The sequence below is a fragment of the Pollicipes pollicipes genome, unplaced genomic scaffold (assembly GCF_011947565.3).
Source record: "Pollicipes pollicipes isolate AB1234 unplaced genomic scaffold, Ppol_2.1 Scaffold_2555;HRSCAF=2994_pilon_pilon_pilon, whole genome shotgun sequence".
NCBI classification, from domain to species: domain Eukaryota; kingdom Metazoa; phylum Arthropoda; class Thecostraca; order Pollicipedomorpha; family Pollicipedidae; genus Pollicipes; species Pollicipes pollicipes.
Genome location: NW_023596136.1, coordinates 738,298 through 758,674, shown reverse-complemented (window position 1 = coordinate 758,674; position 20,377 = coordinate 738,298). Strand labels below are relative to the sequence as shown.

At 51.3% G+C, this 20,377-nt stretch overlaps 1 protein-coding gene across 1 annotated transcript; it reads left to right on the top strand.

Moving 5' to 3' along the window:
• The first annotated feature begins 702 nt into the window (after nucleotides 1–702).
• Nucleotides 703–19,193, top strand: LOC119106749 (uncharacterized). Its single transcript, XM_037230167.1, has 11 exons — nucleotides 703–885; nucleotides 4,241–4,437; nucleotides 4,784–4,891; nucleotides 6,731–6,821; nucleotides 12,836–13,007; nucleotides 13,383–13,567; nucleotides 13,788–13,972; nucleotides 16,121–16,323; nucleotides 17,106–17,262; nucleotides 17,670–17,808; nucleotides 18,471–19,193. Exons 1-11 carry the CDS (start codon nucleotides 736–738, stop codon nucleotides 18,783–18,785), a joined length of 1,902 nt encoding a protein of 633 aa, XP_037086062.1. The 5' UTR covers nucleotides 703–735; the 3' UTR covers nucleotides 18,786–19,193.
• Nucleotides 19,194–20,377: the final 1,184 nt, after the last annotated feature.

The following is a 20,377-nucleotide window of genomic DNA, read 5'->3' as shown; positions in this document are numbered from 1 at the left end:
GTGATGATGATGTCATGTCATGATGTGATGTTATGGTGTGATGCATGGCGTGCGCGGTTTGTGCGTCAACAGAATGGCGGGCTGAAGCATTAAGGCAGCAGAGATTCCGGGCTTTCACACTCGCTCGGTGCATGTCATGTTCTTTGCCTCGCCGCAACACTGCAAGACGATGTGAATGTCATGCTCTTTCGGTCGTTCAGTCTATGGTGTCATACCCTATGCTCAGGAGCGCGTCACCAAATCGGTTTCACTTTTGACGTCAAAATCACAGCGCACCTTTCGACCCCGCTTATCTTTTTGTTTCATCCTGCATCCTCCCGACGCCCCGTTTGTCCGGGGCGGGCTGCAGCGCCAGCCCCAACTGGGCCGAGAGGCTCACTGGAGGGAGACCCAACCGGGCGCCCAGCGCATACCCCGTGGAGGGTCTCTGCACGGGCTAAGCTCGGTGGTTGGCCCCCCGGCGCATGCAGTCCTGCCCCATCGTTACCCAGTCTCCTTCATCCCGTACCCCTGAGATGATCAATGTTAGTCGAAAGGGCTCCAACCCAAATAACCAAGCCACAGATCGCCGGGAGCGCGGGTTGCGACTCTCCTAACGGTACAGCACTGCGGCGTCACGTGCGTCAGGTCATTCCACCGGCGGGGGCAGACGCCGGTGGCGCCGCCAGCGGCAGCCGGCCGAACCTCGCTGGACGGGCCCGGCACGGCCGACAGTGCGCCTCGCGTGCTCTCGACATGGTTGTGCCGTGGACCTCCGCTGTGGTGGCGGTGATTCTCCTGGCCGGCCCGGCACGCGCTGCCACCGACGGCGATGGTGCCGCCCGAGAGCTGTTCGACAGATACTTCGACTGGCGGATGCAGGACAACCCGGAGTTCGCCACCGTGGTGAGCGCGAGGAGCTCGCCGCCGCGGTGAGCGCGGGGAGCTCGCCGCCGCGCTCGTGCTGTGTAACGGGCATGGTGTGACTGCACTCTCTGCACCACCGCAGGGTCACGATGCAAATGGCGCGGGCGATTTGACGATGAAGTTGAGGACAGCTTCGAACTCGCTGCGAGGGTTGTATGGAGTGGTCCACTTTGGAGGGATGTGCGTGGAAGCGATGCGCACGAGATGATCGGATGGGTTGGGATCGGACACGGGGTCTGACATTATAATTCAACTTGTGTTAGCATTATTTATCAATGTTTTGATACACGGCCAAACCGCTACCCGTGAATGCGAATATATTGGTATGCTTGGATGCGCTCATAAATAAGCGTAGGCGTAGTTTGCCACGCATAACGAGGAACACCAGCAATATGTATTTATACTCAACACACCACACACAAATGCAGGCTTGGCTACATTGACGTCTGCTCTATGTCTAACTCCACCTGGCTGCGATCGTCGAACACGGCGGGATGTCCGAGTCCACACCCACAGCACCCGCGTTTCTCCTCGGCCTGAGTAACCCGGTGAAAGCGAGCCGCGCGCCGGCCGCCGAGCACCTGGCTCCCGTCCAAGGCCACGCCGCTTGCGCAGCAGAAACCGGGTTTGGTCGCTGGAGGTGCGCATGCAAACTGGTATCGGGCTTGTTGGTGTGCACTTGCTGCCTTGATGCCCACACCCCTGGGTCGTTGTCCGGTAACACCCTGGACGATAAAAGGGCAGCTTGTACGCCCTTGATCTTGCGCTCTTCGCGGCGCCTCGCTTACCCGGGCAGGCGGCACGCGTCAGCCACGAGTAGGCTTGCACTAAACGCATAATGTTGGCATCGAACCGAAGATTGAAGTCCGGTGCTTTCAGGGATCATGCTCACGCACGCAAGACACAAATAAATCGACGACTTTATTTGACGTGATCTTGAACGCCGCATGACCAAAGAGGTGACGGCATTTAAGTGATGTCTGTATGATGTCATACTTGCCTGGGCGACCTTGAAATAGTCCACGTGAAATTGTCTGCACAACTTCGCGGTCGTCCCTAAAAAACAGAGATATTTGCGTCTCAAGAAGGCCAGGAATGTGGGCGGCACCAAATTATGTTAAACTGGCTAATTCAGTTAGCCCCCCTCCCCCCTCTACAAATGAAAAACGCTCCCTTTAAGATTGCAGGTTATGCCGAGTTCCAAAGCCACCTGATGGGTTGCTGGACGTATACCCAAAAATGACCTATGCTACATGTTGACCTTTATGATCATATCTAGCTCTCGACTGCTTCAGGATATCTGGGGCTTTTCGGCCAGTAGCGGCCATTTCAGTGTTATGGGGTGAGGAAAGGCAGACGGAGCCTATGGCAAAGCTGTATGCACTTGAGAGTCTACCGATCAGATATTGCTTGCATGCCCTCCTTCGGGAAATGTGCTGGGCGCTCGGACGGGTCCCACGCCGGGACACTTAGCCCACTCATGGCCGGTGTGTGCAGCTACCCCAGGATCGACCCAGCAAAAAGTGTCGCGAGGATACAGAATAAAGTGACAATGAAGAAAGAAAGGCGGTCTAGCAAGCATTTAAATTCCGGAGCTCCCTGTCGGAGGCGTCGCCACGGTATGGCGCTCAACCATCCACGAACAGCGCTGCCAGCAGAGGGTGTACCCTCGCCCTGATTCGCCTTTTCATGACGGGGATTGATAGGGGAGATGCGAACCCTCTACAGTATCTAAATTAAGAACACTAGAGTCTCGCGGAAAAGACCGGTGTATCGGTCTCAATGCAATCTCACATTTGGTAATAAATCGCATGCTACTAGGTAAAACACCGACCCTATTATGCTAGGTCTAAGGTCAACTTTCCCCGAAAATCGCACTTTTCACGTTTACATGCCATTATTTACGGAAGCGTGCAATGTAGCGACATAAAGCTTACACAGGCGTGTTCATGATTTTATCCTGAGCGCATTGAAATGCATTTAACGTTTTCAGCTAAAGACCTCACTGTAGGAACCCGCCAATGTGACAATGTTGGCTGTCACGCGCGATCGGCTGGCTCTCCGGTTGCCACCCGCTGCCTGCGCCAACGGTGAACTGCCGAGCAGTGTTCCTACAATACCATCACTGCTCGGATGCCAGAAATGCTGGGTACGTTTTTGGCGCGCAAACACGCGCAGTGAGTACTCATTAGGCCGGCGTAAATTTGAGCGCGTCTGCACGACATGTCGGAAGGATGTTCTCAGGGAAACTTTGCGCCCCGTCGAACATCTCTCCCTGTTCCCTTGCGGTAACAACGGTGCGGTGAGGAAGTCAGTGCAGTTTCCGTCAAGTGACGTGGACGTGGGCCGTGCTAGTCAGGAAAGAAGAGGCGGCTTTCGGAAGGATGATTGTAAAGCTGCTGGTAGAAGGCGAGCACTACAATTTAGGCGATGACTGGATCAATGGAGATATGACGGATTGGCAGGATGAGAAGGATCACCGGATGTCGAAATGGGAGGGATGAGGGGGTGATTCCATAGCTCTGGATCATCGCACTGGAATATACTGCAACAATGGAGATATGACGGGTTGGCAGGATGAGAAGGATCACCGGATGTCGAAATGGGAGGGACGAGGGGGTGATTCCATAGCTCTGGATCATCGCACTGGAATATACTGCACCTGACAAAGTGCAGAAGCACTTCACCAACCAAAAGAAGACACACCTGAAACATGCGAATGGTTGTGCTTGGTCAGCACTCCCGCATGACAAAGGTGGATTAGTTTCTTTACGAGAACTTAACACTCATGATGGCAAAACAGCAGCATCACATGGCTGTTCTTGCTTATGTCGAGTAGATAAAGAGTAGCACAGTCTACCGACTGTATACATACCCAGCATGATGTCTTGTGTGTGTGTGTGTGTGTGTGTGTGTGTGTGTGTGTGTGTGTGTGTGTGTGTGTGTGTGTGTGTGTGTGTGTGTGTGTGTGTGCGCGTGTGTGCGTGTGCGTGTGCGTGTGCGTGCGTGTGTGTGTGTGTGTGTGTGTGTGTGTGTGTGTGTGTGTGTGTGTGTGTGTGTGTGTGTGTGTGTGTGTGTGTGTGTGTGTGTGTGTGTGTGTGTGTGTGTGTGTGTGTGTGTGTGTGTGTGCGGGCGCGCGCGCGCGGCTTTCTCGCTTTACGGATTGATGACATGTTGACGAAATTCTGGAGAGATGCGGTTTATCTTTGCACACCAAACATGGACTCGTTTGTGCATGGGTTATATATACGCGGGTGGGGGCTCAACATCTGTCTTGTGTTTTGTGTCACCCTTGATGCCCTTTTCGCTGACCACATTGACTCCCCGTCGGCAGGTTGGCAACCACAGCTACGACGACCGGCTGACTTCTGTGTCGATGTCGGCGCACCGTTCCAGGCTGACGCAGATGCAGTCGTATCTGATTGAGGTGTCGAAGCTGTTGAAGGACGACCTCAGCTACCACACCAGGGTCAGCGCCACCGTACTGAGGGACAACTTAGTCGCCTTCGTAGACGGAGAAACGTACAAAGGGTGAGCCACGGGAGCTGTGCACCCAGACTTGGCTTTGGTGTGGTGTGTATGCTTGTTGGTGCGACCAGCCCTGTGCAGTCCCGAAACAGGGCTATACATGGCTGCTAAATGATGTAGTTGAAAAGCGCTGAGAGCAGAAGAATGGAACAAGGAATGTGTCTGTGTGTGCGGGATATCCCTGCAGTTTTTTTATCAGAGCATTGCGAATGCATTTAAACATTGCATGAGCTTATGTGAAGGTTTTCGTCCAAGACACCTCCATTTGCCGCATACCGGTGCTTTCTCGTTTGTCGGAATACCCTGACGGTACTGGCAAGCACTACATCCAGCATTGGTTCGATTTCAGATACCTCTTCCCATCAACATATCTATACAGCGTCGGAAAAGCTCTGAGCAAAGTGATAAAACACATGCCTTTTAAAAACGAGCAAGACTATCGCAACCTTCTAAAAAGGTAAGCATGGCACGCACAAAGGTACGGGTGCGGTCCACTCCTCGGTAACGAGAATAATTTTGCGGTGGTGGGTATTTTCAGTGAATAATTTCCAGTGGAATTCAATTCGTAAAATTGGTTATTAAATGCAGAAGAGTTGCAGCGACACCGGTATGATCACTATCCTGAACGTGAAATATGCCGGCCCGCTCGTACACATGTCAGCCCGTAGTCCTGCCTGTAGCAGTAGAATGCATCACGGCTGGTATTGTAGACATCTACCAGGCATGGTAGACAACCTGTCTACCTGTCTACCCGGCATAGTAGACAACATTCGCAAATGACAGGTGTGGTATGCTTTAGCACGTGAGCCGGGTGGCCCATTGAATGCGACGCGCTCGGTTGGAAAGGAAAGTCAATTTGACCCCCTGAGCTACCAAAAACCAACAAAGCTGGAAAGATCAAATTCACAGGGTAAGTATTAGACACGGCTTCATGGGGATTTATCTGTGTCGACTCGTCATGTCTCTCGATCGTGCCTTCATGTCAAATAAGGTAAACCATGTCAAAATGGAGATCGGTATCCTGAGTGACCTCAGACCTCACACAACCTGTTTTAATCAAGACACCTTTTCTAAACAAAAGGTCAGTCGAGGTTATATCAGGTCGGTCCCGTTGTGACTTTTCAAACGTTGAAATGACCAAGATCATTTGGGATAATTTTGAAATTTGACCTCAAAATCTGGGTAAAGAGCTTCCTCAGGCTGCATGTTCCCAAAAGCAAAAGTTTGACCGACGTCGCGTTAAGGTCAATGTTCTCCCTTGGCTGTCATGAAATCCAATTGATAAGCCTGTTGACACCAGTGTTGCCTAAGAACTCGAATCGAACATGGAGCACTTCTTCAAATCAGTTTTCCAGTAGAAACCTGTTTGGTATAGATCTTTATCTGACTGTTGTATCTGAGCCAAGGCCAGTGCAACTAGTTGAAATCCTATTTCGAATCGTCTTAGCGTCGACGAAACCATCTTGAAGGTTATAACTCCGTCTTACACTCCGATGTCGCATCAAACTGAAAGATTCCATAATAATTACATTGACTGATAAGGATGGCCTGTTTTTGACCTACTACAGGTTAAAAGATGAATCAATTTCCAGAGCATCGAATAGCTACACTAGCAGATTTGAGCCTAGGTTGGGCCACTGCCAAAATTGCACTTAGAGGAGCCACGTAACACGGTGACCACTCATCACAAAATAACCGCTGGAGCAGTTCATGGTGAAAACGTACAATAGACGCGGGCCTGATCGCGAGCGGACCCACAGTGGCCCCTTCCCCTCCCCTCTAGCTGCGCCGCTGCACCTGGTACCATGGGAGGCGTGACCCTCATGTCTCGATGGTCGTAATATGCTGTTCTCAAAAATGTTAGAAGAAACGGTAATGTTTGAGTTTTATGTGGCATTTCCTCACTCGGCCTGGCCTCAGGAAGCGTGCAGGAATGTGTAAGGAACAGGCGCTGCAAAACAACCGCATTCTTATCGTGCGATATTGCCTTTCTGACCGGGGCTGTTAACACCTTGGGTGGTTGTCAATATCAACTCAGTCTGGGCATGAGCTAATGGACCTAGAGACATCACCGAGTAGTCCGCGACTCGTACCCACCGTGAAAGCATCAAGCACGAATCCATCGTGCGTAAAGCATCTTTTTTCCCTGCTACGCAAAGAGCAATCAATGGAGATTTATTGAAGTAAGTTTTTGGAGCCTGATTATGCGGGTCGATCTATTCCTACCGCGAAGCCGAGCTACGGTTACGACCTTGATATCAAACTTGACGCGTTGCTGCACCTTTTAACATTTCAGGTATGGCGCGTTTCCGAGAAAAGTGGAGGAAGTCATCATGCTGCTCAGAATGGGCATTGAGGAAGGAATGGTGCTGCACAACGTTTCAATGGTTAGTCTATGGAATGCCCTCGATCTTGAATGCTTGCCATGAGTGCCCAGATTGACTGACATCGGCGTACTTCCCATTTAAAATAAAGCTACCGGTATGTATTGGGTGGACTACTACCTGCCGACGACCTCAAGTGTTTTTTCAACGCAACCATGAATTTGTTGCCGATACATAGTTGCTGTTGATTCCCTTCAGAACAACTTTTGGCCATCTCAGCTAGTTCCAAATTCAGCTAAGTTGAGTCATATGAACTCAGCCTCTCTCGGAAACATAGGAACAATCATTATTAAAGGACTCTGACTGGTTGGAACTCTGGGCTAAATGTTTATGATTTGTTGGCGTGAAATGCGTAAAAGCAACCAAATTTAGGTGGTGGTGTGGTTCCATGCTAAGAAAGTTGAAACTCATTTGGGTTTGGGGATGGACAGCGGAAATTTTTCATTTTGGTGCGTGGTGAGTCGTGCAGATCTTCGTCAAATCAGGGTTGCAGTGTCTGAAGGTCCAGCTTCTTTTTCGAGATGTCACACGGTTCATCATTTAGCTCATTTGGGTGATTCAGTTTCCAGGCTGCTCCCAGGGGGTGTGAAAACATGATTGCTCGTATTTGTTGGGGTGATGCCTTTTATGGAAGCTCTTGAATCTGTTGTGAATAACAACTTATTCCTCGCCAAGCAGAAACGAACACTGCACTCGAAGTGTCCCTGGACACAACTGCCACCATCCCCAACGGCGCACAAAGCTGCTGCACAAATGACAACTGCGTATGATGGCGAAACATGCTCGACCCTTTAGACACACGCCCGGGTGGCCAGTTGAATACCCTTCGTTTGGCTTGGGGTCAGTGTGCCCGCGAACCCTAATATCTCAAAAACTAATAGAGCCAGAGATGCAAAACTCACAGGGTGGGCGTTGTCATGGATGCTCCATGCCAAACTCCATGCCAAACGATGCCAAACTCAAGAGATGCCAAACTTTCAGTCTGTGAACTTACCTTTGTTAAAATGCGATATTCACAGTCCACGACATTTGGGTCCATTAACGTTAAACAAGGTCAAACTCAAGATTGGTTTCTAACGTGTCTACAGACCTACTCATGGGCCCGCGTTAAACCTAGATACCTGTTCTAACCAAAGGGTTATTGGTGTTAGTTTTAGGTCAGATACCTCGTTTAATCTTAAGAACGCTCTGGTTATCCTAAATCCTGCAAAACTGTTTCGATTTTTTACTTCATTTTACAAAGAAAAGGTTGATCTGGGTCGTTTGAGGTCAGTGACCTACTCTGACCGTTGCGAAGCTTATGGAAGAAGTCTGCTGTGGTCCCTGTTATCAAGAAATTCGAAATGAGCATCAGAAACGTAACCATGAAGTAAGCTCTCCAGTAAAAAAAAAACTTGGTTTTGACCTCCGTCTAGCCTTCGTACCTGACTCTTGACCAATGTAGTTTGTTGAAATGCGTAATACATTTGCTTTATATCCCAAGAAACTGTTTCAGAGGCACAGCGCTTAATGTAACACTCAGCTGTCGCACCAGATTAAACAATGTCCTAGAGATTGCATTCGTTGACAGTCTGACTAGCCAACCTTGACTTGAACCTTGCCACGGCCTGACTTTGATCTGCCATGGATCAGCGACCTTACAGGGTGCATGTAATTCTTATCCCGATATATTCGCTATTCAGTTGTCTGCAGCTATGCGAAGTTTGGTGCAGACACGCCGTGCCGTTCATAAATTATTATGCAAACATTTTCGGGGTTTGATTGACCCCGTCGAGGCGCGCGCTAGCCGAATGGCTGTTGGGCCACTTAGGGAAGTTGGTCTGCTCTCTGTCGGAAGTTTGTGCCCTGATGGCATGGAATTTGTGCCCTCCATTCACATTTCTCTGGTTAAAAAATCATTGGTCGTGTTTGGGTTCCCCGGTAACCACGGATGTTCCGCTAACCGGTCGCCCGCTGGGATCTCGGGGGTGGGGAGCGAGTTTGAGGGGAGTTTTTGTGCTTGTGGGTAGGAGGAGTGTTTCGCACCCATTCAGGGACGCGGAGGGGCCGGTCAGCGGGCCGGCTGGCTGGGTGGGACGGCTGGCTGGGCGGGCCGGCTGGCTGGGCGGGACGGCTGGCTGGGTGGGCCGGCTGGCTGGGGCGGGACGGCTGGCTGGGTGGGCCGGCTGGCTGGGTGGGCCGGCTGGCTGGGCGGGACAACTGGCTGGGCGGGCCGGCTGGTCGGGCGGGCCGGCTGGTCGGGCGGGCCGGCTGGCTGGGTGGGCCGGCTGGCTGGGCGGGACGGCTGGCTGGGTGGGCCGGCTGGCTGGGCGGGCGGCTGGCTGGGGGGCCGGCTGGCTGGGCGGGCGGCTGGCCGGGGTGGGCCGGCTGGCTGGGCGGGACGGCTGGCTGGGTGGGCCGGCTGGTCGGGCGGGCGGCTGGCTGGGTGGGCCGGCTGGTCGGGCGGGACGGCTGGCTGGGTGGGCCGGCTGGCTGGGCGGGACGGCTGGTCGGGCGGGCCGGCTGGCTGGGTGGGCCGGCTGGCTGGGCGGGACGGCTGGTGGGCGGGCCGGCTGGCTGGGTGGGCCGGCGCTGGGTGGGCCGGGGCTGGGCGGGACGGCTGGCTGGGTGGGCCGGCTGGCTGGGTGGGACGGCTGGCTGGGCGGGACGGCTGGCTGGGTGGGCCGGCTGGCTGGGTGGGCCGGCTGGCTGGGTGGGCCGGCTGGCTGGGCGGGACGGCTGGCTGGGTGGGCCGGCTGGCTGGGCGGGCCGGCTGGCTGGGTGGGACGGCTGGTCGGGCGGGACGGCTGGTCGGGCGGGACGGCTGGTCGGGCGGGACGGCTGGTCGGGCGGGCCGACAGTACCGAGTACACCGCCAACCAAAATCTGCAATAATCTGGATCAGGATTTCTGGCGGATGCATGTAACTGATCAGATTGAGTCTTTTTAGCTGTGTGACGTTCAAGCAACACTGGCTCCAGGGGTCCTGCTAGAACTTATCGGAAGGTTCGGTGTCAGAAGCCCGACATGGGCGACTCGACTCAGTCACCAATAATCTGCAAAGATTTTTACCATGTGGGGAGTTTTTGTCCGTCCATTGCATTCGGTTGTTAGATCGTGCGATCGACTAGTCGGCTTTCGAAGGTATTAAAGTGGGCACTGCGTCCGTTTGATGTAATAAGCATGGAACCCGCGCCCCCAAGTCCCGGTTGACAATGCCCGTCTATTCATGTCGCTGCTACAATTTAAACGTACCACCAGTTTTTCAAGAACTAACCTATGTATTTGTATGCAACGGCATTTGGAAGTTACGAAAGCATTGTCGGCCGCTGTGCGCCACGGAGGACCCGTCGGTTGTCACCACTCGCCCGCGCCACCGAGGATCCCTCGGTTGTCACCACCCGCCTGCGTCACCGATGGTCCGTCGGTTGTCACCACTCGCCCGCGCCACCGAGGATCCGTCGGTTGTCACCACGCGCCCGCGTCACCGAGGATCCGTCGGTTGTCACCACTCGCCCGCGCCACCGAGGATCCGTCGGTTGTCACCACGCGCCCGCGCCAGCCGTGGATCACCGTGCACTATTCCCACAAAAACTATGCTTTTCAGAAACCAGATTAACAGAGGAACATTTTAGACGTCAAAACAAACACAGCGAATATCCAAAGGATGCCGAAACATTCGACACGTTTCAGAGAGATCTTCTCACAAGCTTTTTTTTTGGGGGGGGGGGGGGCTCATCGTCCTCCTATTATCAGGGTGAGGATTAATGCATAGAGCTGTGAAGTCATATGCTATTCTGTGATCTTGGGTAAGACGCGCACATGTAAAAACATTTATGTATGCTTTCTATGCGGCATCCTGCAACAATGTGAAAAAGGGTTGTTGACCATTGCTTCAAGTGTTTGGCCACTTAGGATCTGTTCGTCACTCTTGAAGAGTGCCGGTGTATTAGTTTAGGTTCGGGGCCAAACATTCAACATTAGTTGCCATTATACGCCATTCATCGGCGAAGGCTCCCGTGCAAACGCCGCTGAAGTTATGGCGTTGACAAAAATGATCGCTAACTGAAAGAGTGGAAATATTTGTCATCGGCCGCCACCGTCAAACAAATGCTTTCTCTTAATTTGTGACATAGTCCCAGTTTGCCGCATTCACGTGCCTTCCAGGTGCATAAGCAGTTAATAACACTGTCTTTTGCATGAATGATTCGGAGGGAGAGTTGTCAGAAGCCTCTTTTCAAAAGCGCCTGGGGAATTTAGATAGCTATTTTATGATGTTATCTGCGCAGTCGTTGCTGATCTCTGTGGGAAGAGGATGGGGAGGAGTGCCACCAAAGGCAAATCGGCGCCGAACAATCTATGATAATCCTTCCTTTATATCAGATCTGTGCTGTTTTAGACGTGATTATGTACAACCCTTCCCCAGGTGGCTGGTATCTACAGATAAGATTTAACTCAGACCTCACCTAAAGCTGATTTCACACTCGCATGCAGCAGAGCATGTCCTTAAAATGTAATTCACTAACAAATCATTCACCACGCAAAAAAAATTGCATCGCACGACATAGCATGCATAATATTGTGTGCGCCAACTCGTAGCATTGCGGCTGTATAGCACAGGCAAATAATCCAAAATAAGTAGGTACATGACGTCACCACTCATTGGATAGCAATTGTTCCTGCAAGACCTTTTTTGGCCTTCGTTTTTGAGTGAGCGTGCCTGATACATATGTAGCTGGCTAATTAGATATATAAGCATTGAAGCTGGTAAAAATCGCCGAATGTCTATGGTTTAGTGATAGTTGTGCTTATAATGCATATCAAATTGCAACTTTCGGGCAATAAGCCTAGACATGTTGTCATAATATATACTGAACTTACAAACGCGATGGAAAAGGTGAAATTCCGGTTGTGCGCAGATCGCATTCACCTGCCTTCGCCACATCCTAGAAACCTGTGCTCACTCATTCGCTGCCACCCAAGGACCGGACCCGCGCCCTTATTCGTGCTTTGGGCTGGGTAGGTCCCAACCTCCGCAGTGGCGTCCCTTGCACCGACCGAGCGACGGAAAACGACTAACTCCGGCAGTCAATAGTCTGCACTTCGAGCGACTTTACCTCCAAAGACTAAATCGACAGCAAATCGATTAACGAGACAGGCAAAGCGAAAGTCAACAGTACGCCACAGGAGGCGCAGATTTTGCAGGCCCCATTTTTCAGTTCTTTTTGGGTGAAAATGCCACTTTTGCTGCATGTGCGATCATAAATCACGCACAGTGTTGGATGTCATTTCTTCCCGCAATAGGAATAATAAATGCTAGCGTTCGAATGACAAACATACATTCGCAACGTAAAAACATGGGCAATAATAGCAGAAGTGTATGAACTTGCAACGTACGAGTACCCATGCGTTACAATTCAACTTCGGGGCACAAGTGATTAGGTCCGCGTCTTAAATCTTTTTCGAACGAACTATGTTAGACACGTGAATACATCAGTGCTTCTGGAGCTGCATCAGCAATGTGTTGTATCAAACTGGGATAAACCAAGGTACGCTAGATGATGACAATGACGTCATTACTATCAGGGAAGTAAGTAGTATTTCACAGAAGAGGCGAGGGGTACAGCTTTAGCAGTTGCGATGAAAAAACGAAAAGGGCACATTTTATTGTGATGTGTGTGTCTGTCTGGAATTTCTAGCTCCGAGCACCCAATAACGCACGTATCAATGCATGTCATAAATTCCATAAGCGGTATGGAATGTGATCCTGGGGCCTGCCATGTGCGGACTCGTCTGATTCCCGTTCTGGCCGGTGCTGCACTTGGAGGTCTATCCCTTCTCTTTGTATTGTTTGACATGCGATGATCACTCAGGCTAAGTGGGCTGCCCAGACAACGAAGCTACGAATGAAGCATATCCTTCCAGCCCTGCACGGAAATGCGCTCTACTCTACCCAAGTTCTCAGCCGCTCCAAGTACCAACCAGCGCGCTCTTTCTGAGTCGTTCCAAGCACCAACCATGCTGTTTCGCTCCACCAGGAGACACTGCCAGCACAACTGCGCGCACAGAACGTCTCCCTTGACGACTCCAGCTACTTCGCGCCGTTCCTGAAGATGCCTGAAGAAATTCGGGATCCGGTCCGTTCTGAGCTGCAGATGAAAGGGCGGCAGGCTGTCCAAATTGAAGTTATCGGTCATCTGCTGAAGCTAGGTATTACGAGGCAACTGACGGAGTGGGACGTCTTGGCCTTTTGCTTTTTTCACAGCTAACTGGCATTGGTGATGGCAATACGGGAAGCTGCCTTCCGCATATTTCAACTGGGAACAACACCTTACAGCTAGTCCATTTCTCATTGGCAACGGTATGTTCCAGTTATTACGACACGTTTATGCATAATTGCTGCATAGACGCATCCCGGGTTTCAAAGGCGATCAGTGAGTCTTTTCATTCAGTAGCGGTCAACACCGATCGGAAAGCAACATTCCACGAATTAACCAACTGCCGCACAAAACTGTTCAAAATACCCCGGGTTGGCGACGAATGCTGCCCCCACCAGAACTACACACGAAGTGCATTTCTTTTCAGCGGACTTTGTTGAGTCGGAATACCTGCCGAACACCAGGGAGGAGGTAGCTGTGACGTCACTGCCCAACGGGCCGGCGTTCTACGAGGCGTGTCTCCGGTATCACACCTCGACAAAACTCACGGCGGAGGAGATCCATCAGATGGGCTTGGATGAAGTGGAAAGGATTGAGGGCGAAATGAAAAAGGTACGCACGATCACACGTTGATACGCATCGCTGCCTCCTCGCATTTTGAAGTAGATAGAAGCGGGTTGTGCTGTCGCCAAGTGAAGGAAACAAGTCGCTACAACCACATGGTGGATGTGGTTCTACCTGACATTTTGATGTTTTCAATTTTTCATTTCTTCACGCCTACATGCAGAAGGACGCTAAAACGCATAAAGCTTATGCGTGCCGGGTGTTTCAGATAGCCACCAGTCAGGGATTCCGTGGTGCCAACACTAGTTCGTTTTCGGAGCAGCTGCGAAGCGACCCATCCAACTACCACAGCAGTCCCGAGGCACTAATGGCAGGCTTCACGGACATGATTCAGAACCGCATACAACAACACCTGCCTGCTGTCGTCTGGGAACTGCCAGTCGATGACGTCATGTAAGCGAAATGACTGGCCTGGTATGAATCGGTGAGGCCTGATTGCCAACCGAGCCGTATAGCAAGGCTTAACTCGATATCACATTGCCATGATTTCCAGCGGTGACACAGAACGAGCAAGTCTTAAGGTCGTGTCTAAACGAAGATCTTGTGGCTGTAGTGACCCGCCCAGACAAGCTGGTGCTGGCTTATATCGTCGTAGCTTCTGATTGCCCCGTCATGAAATGTCTCAGTTTAGTAGCTTTATTCTTGCAAGGTGGTGCTCTAATATTTTTGAGTCATTTGAAACATAAGTTGTTTGATCAGGTAGTGCAATTTTGCAGCGCTGCACTGTTGCCACGATTTCACCTCCCCATTCAATGTAGACGGAAATTTAATAGTTTAGATCGTGAGAAATTCGAAGAGCGTGGGGCGGGAATATCTGGTCGTTTAGTGTGGCAGCGCCATGGATTTGACTGTTACTGATGGAGGACAAAAACGGACTATTGTGTTGGCAAAGGCGCGGGTTGGTGACTGTGTACAGAGGATGCGTTATGACCCAGCCGATGGAAATTAAGCTTATTTCTGACCATGATCGTTGCCAATATTCATCCAATGAGTACTTCGCGACACTTTGACCATGCTTAGTAAAAGCAGGGTAGAAAAGTCCCTTTCTGTCACCGACGAAATTTGACACCGTCTAAATTGTCACCAGTAGCCAAATTGTCACCTGGGGCACAGCACCTGAAAACCTGACGATTAGCTACGCCCCTCTGGCTAGTCACCTTCTGACGTGAACACAACCAAAAGAAGCCCACATCCTTTGCTCTGGACCCAACGCACTACCGCGCGGCAAGCATTCGAGCCTATCTGTCTTAAGTGGCACGACGCTTGAAAACGCTACGAAGCTAACTGATCACGTTTGTCGCAAGCTGCTATGGTCAGTCACGGCCAGGTAATGAGGTTAGTAATTTTGACTAGTAATGACGCTAGTGATTACTAGCCTCACGACCAGTAATGGGGCTAGTAATTTTGTATTTTATGCAGGTTAGTTTGTAACTTGAATCTTGGCTGAAAAATCCGTAAAAAGCACTGATCTGGGGGGCATTGGAAAAGCTCTGGCACCATTGTCCTGTGACGTCAGCACGGTTGTAGTAGGTTCGTAGTATATTTCTGCCGCCTGCTAAAAACTATCCTGATTAAAGCTGCCACCTTTGGCAACATATTGTGGCTCAACTTGCTTATACAGCGAAACGTCAATGTTTCGACATGTGCTCTACACATGCTCACGCTGCAAGCTTCAGTGAGTACAGACCAGTACCAAGTTTGAGATGCGTGTAGCTGGGATGGTCTGTCGTAATATGGTCTTGTCTCTTGTAATTATTTTTGCGATTTTGTCATCAAATGGCTCGCAAAAGTTCCGCTTTTTGTTGCCAATCATATCCGTTCAATCGGAAGGGTTTTTCAACCCTAATTAAAACCGCGAGCCTTTGCAAAGTGGTTGATTTTGTTAAGTGCAATTCTCAGGTCTGACGATGCTTGCAGCTTGTCAATATTTTACATGCAGTTTTTTTGTGAATTTGCGCGCAGGTGCTTGCCATCGCCGTTAATCTGTGTGTTACATTGTGAATATCCCAGCATTTATAGAGCTCATTGGTGTGTGTGTGACACTGGGTGCCAAAAAGGCGACGGCATCTATTTTCTCATGTTCCTGCATTACCCACGTAGTGAGAGCAGTAAGGTTTGTGTCCCCAGCTCATCCCGAGCTGCGCAAGGCGTCTCATCAGGCCTAATCAACGTTTGCGCATGTCATGCTTCTAGCAGTGCTGATAAGGTTCTCGAAGCTCTGGTCGAAAGGACAATCCAACTTCGTAAATTGAGCTGAAAAATCCTGGGTATGATTCCTCATGTGTTAAAAGTTCTGTGACACTTTAGACGAAATGATGGCAGGCATTACCTTGCAAGGTGCTGTCTTTAAACCAGCACTGCGGTGCTTTTTGCAGAAGGCTGTCGCTGTTAGGGGTCGATGGGAATACTCGACGGACAATGTTTAGTCTCTGTGACAAACGGACATATTTGCAGCGATATTCTTCATATGTTCCCCATCCACGTCCAAAACAGTCGTTGTTCACCCCATGCAATTCATCTTCGCGGCTTACTTTCCACCAGCGTGGAGATGAAGCCAATCAGCCAAAAGAAGGCAATTTTCGCGTCATACCGGCCTCCAGCGTTCGACGGCTCGCTGCCAGGCAGATTCCAGGTCAACGTTAACCTGTTTGACAAGACGCCCAAATACGAGATGATGGCTCTGGCCCTGCACGAGGCCAACCCGGGCCACCACCTCTACTTCTCCGCCCTCAAACAGAACAACGGTGAGACTGGTCACGCCTCGGATGGACTTGCAGGCACTGGCTATGGTGCTATGCACTTGCCACCGACAAAGAGCGCAGCTCTTTTCAACGTTGTGCGCTGATAAATGTACTTATTGGAATGCAGGTTGAGTATGAGACAGGGCTGCTCGCGACATTGCTACTGTTGTATATAACTTTGATTCCCTATTCGTTTGAGTGAGACATGATATTTGTAAACCATCGAATATGAAAAGTGCAGTTGGAAACTAGGCCGTTATCTCGACCACCCGTGGTCATAGCGACCACAGAAGGACAGCATCAGTGGCCGGTGGGCAAAATGTTAACTACTCCTGAGCCAAACATTGGTCCATATAGAGCACCAGAAACAAACTGAAAAGTGTACAGCAAAGGTAGGAAAGAAGAAACAGGCGTCATTTTTTGTGTGCAACTCCTCGAATATCACACTGATGCGTACACGGAGAGTTAGGCCTAACCCGAGAGATAAAGGGGAAGAATGGCACACACGTGTAGTTCAGGCTGTTACAACCAGACGGAACGCCGAAACACACTGCGAGCAATAGAACAATCGAGCAGCGACAATGAGCGAGGCAGAGAAAATGAGTGCCAGGCATACATAGTGCCAGGCGCCACGTACCACCCAGCCTCATGCCCTCAATCAACAGCACTGCACGAGCACCATGGGTCACCCAATCGTTTGTTATCAACTGCCAGAGCCGCACGCTGCCTGGCAGCCGCGCTCCCGCGTGGCAGCGGTCACCGCCGGTCGTGTGACCGTGTTGCAGGTTTGCCGCGGTTTCGGCGCGCCCACGGCGACGCCGGCGAGACTAGCATGTCGCCCTCTCGTCTGCTTTCCAACACGGCCCTCGTCGAGGGCTGGGCACTGTATGCCGAGTCGCTGGGCGAGGCCCTGACCCTGTACGACGGCCACCCCATCGAGAGGTTAGTGACTGGGCCTGGGGTCCCACTCTGCGCGCCGGGTCAGCCACGCCGGCTGGAGCGGAGAGGTGAACGGAGGCTCGGGTGAGGGGTGGACGGAGGCTGGACTGAGGCGCGGGCGGCCTCTGGGGTGAAGGGTGTGCAGCTCATGGGCCGAGGAACTGTCATCCCAGGATAGCTGACAGAAGAACAGACCCAAAATGCGTAAATGACGGCTGTAGCTTCGTGTTTGACAAGATGGGTAATCGGTCTGTGCAATTTTAATTTGCATGAGAACGATGTAGTAGGCTCGTCTTGGCTTTGATGCACACAAACACTTTCTATGGTGACTTGGACGCACATTTGAAAGGGCAAATTAAAAAGCAACGCATACAAGTGATGCACGTGCTATTTTTGTGTGACTACGTCAGGTATGGCGGCTACAGTCTGGAGATTCTACGCGCTTGCCGCCTTGTCGTCGACACTGGACTCCACGCTTTCAACTGGACTCAAGAGATGGCGCTCAATTACATGCTGGAGCATACGGCATCGCCTCGCGAGCGGTTAGAGGTGAGCCATGGACAGCTTAAGTGCAGGATCCCTGTCCAGTAGCACTGTGGCAGCGATCGCGGAAAAGGGTGGCACTCTGCCGGGACGACGGCCCTGTATTCATACTGTGCCCACGTGGGCGCTGTTCAATGTTCAATAGGGCTGATCGACGCGGGGTCAGCATTTGGTGTTGGCATTGCCAACACATGTTTGCGTGCGGACGTCTATCGGATGTTCAATGGACCCGTGAAAAAGCTTTGAAATATTGACAAAGTATTACATTTATGTTGCAGTTTTAAACAGGCGTGTTCGCAATCTTTAGAAGCCAGAACACCTGTGTCCAGCGGTGCAACGTTTATCGAAACGATCGGCCGCAATCAATGCAACAGCAACAACAGTGGCAATCAAGACAAATAACACTTAGGTTGATTGCCGCTGCAGCATACACTGGGCGCCAAGCACCAGTGCGTGAACGAGTGTGTGTTGACTGACTGGATCGCATATCTCATCTACTCAGCCTCGAGATTGCCCTTAACAGCTACAGTAACGCAAGAGATAGACATTCCAGTGCCTCGTTAGCAGTTCGTGGTGCTGCGAACGCCAATCGGTCCCGCTGTAGCCAGACCGTGCCATTCCAGTGAAATTTCTAAGGAGTGTCATAATGGCATTTATCGTTTTCACAGAATGAGGTCCGACGCTACGTCACTTGGCCAGGCCAAGCCACTGCGTATAAGGTGGGGGAGCTACGTCTGAAAGAGCTCCGTGCCAGAGCCATCAAGCGGCTGGGGCAAAAGTTTGACTTGCGCAACTTCCACCAGGTGGTGCTGGATTGCGCCGGACCGCTGTCGGTAGTGGAGAACTGTGTCAATAAATACATTGCGTACGATGGGCAGTGGGATGAAGTGCTTGGGTCCAGTGCGGAAACTCCGGCGGCTTGTCTTGTTCCCTATGCGACTGTGTTGAGCATTCTCGTTGTATGCCGCTTTGTTCAGTGGTGAGTGCGACGGGTTTGAATCGCGTTGCCGACGACGCTGGACAAAGACGAACACGAGTGACAAAGTGGGGCATATGTAATCGGCGTGGGAAAAGGCACGCCCCAGCTCCGGTGATAAGTGCTCAGTTCACTTGCCAAAAAAGGAGGGACAAAATATGTTGCAATACAATTAAGGAGCAAGTCCTTCCGCCCCTCGGTACTCCACCTATCTCTTTGTCAGCCTCGTAGAATGTTTAATTGTTGATCTTGATGCTGTGGATCCTGGCTTCTGACTTTTGATATTACGTCACAATTCATCTTAACATATTACTTGGCTTTTGCTGTGAAGAATCCACTTATCTACGCATGTGTGCCATCTTTCTCATCTCAGCTTGTGTTGACTGCGGTCGAATATATTGACGTTGTCACAGTGGATCGCAAAAGCATGCCCGTTGCGTAACGAGCCCTCTTACACATGTCCACACGCCGCACGTATTCGCCTGTCCAGCTCACCATCCCATTTTCCTCGGGGTTTCCTCATCAGTATATTACACCGCCACCGACCTGCCTGATCCAGCTGCGGGTGAGGCCTGCCAATCACGTGCCACATGGGTAGCCACACACTGCCTCCACGAGGGCTCCTAGCTGCCAGGCGAGGGCTCCGCAGAGCTAGCCGTGGCTGCTGTGCGGTCGTGAAGCAGCAGTGGCACAGCAACCCTCTAGAAGCAATTCATGAGATGGGGCTCTCGAGCGATTCCTAACCTCACAGGAAACGCCGACAAAAAGCGCAACAAATGATGATAGCTAGGCCAAAATATAAAAACTGATTGGGACTGTGAGCCAGGAGGCGAGTTTCACCATTCTTCAAAAGATGACCTTCAAGTGAGCCATATCTCAGGGCCACATGATGCTATCGGCGAGGCCTATGGTAAATGGTGTCTGTATTACCGAGGACATCTGTCATTTTTTAGTTAAGTACGGTTTAGCATACCTTTGTTCAATTCCTTGCCCACTGGGACCACATTCTGGGACACCCTTGGTCATTGGATACAATGCAAAGGGCTAGAATACCGAGCGTTTCTTTACGGCATACTATGTCCAATCAGCCCTGTGCGTGTCACTGGGGCTTTACGACGCACTCAGCTGCATGGGCTGTATAGCGTCGCCTGCCTCTCACCCTGGCAGGAAGGGCGGGCACCGCGGGGAATCGAACCCCGTACCTCTGGTTTCCCAAGCTCGCAGTGGTTAACGCAGACTCCAGTGAGTCCTAACGTATGTGCATCATGAACGGCGGCTACCCATTGCTCGTAAATTGCTGTGTTCTCCGTGTTTAGGCCAGACATAGGGAAATGATGGCCGAAAGCTCGCCCACAACTTTCAAGGACTTCGCGGCATGTTACACTGGCCGAAACTTCTAACTTGATGCATACTTGGGTTTTAGGAAGCCCTAAACAAAACATGATGATGATTGGGGTTTTAGGGCGCGCCGACTTCTTGGGCCATTTTGCGCCCAACTAAACAAAACATAAGCTGTATGGCTGATCAGGTGTTTTAGCAGATGGCGTTATAAACGTATCTATCACCTGCGTGCACCCACTGGACGAGTCGAATAAGAGC

Excerpts from the sequence above, each read along its gene's own strand:
- LOC119106749 (XM_037230167.1), top strand. The coding sequence starts at position 736 with ATGGTTGTGCCGTGGACCTCCGCTGTGGTGGCGGTGATTCTCCTGGCC. Across the intron at positions 886-4,240 it reads ACCCGGAGTTCGCCACCGTG|GTTGGCAACCACAGCTACGA; the intron begins GTGAGCGCGAGG and ends CCCCGTCGGCAG. Across the intron at positions 16,324-17,105 it reads CGCCCTCAAACAGAACAACG|GTTTGCCGCGGTTTCGGCGC; the intron begins GTGAGACTGGTC and ends ACCGTGTTGCAG.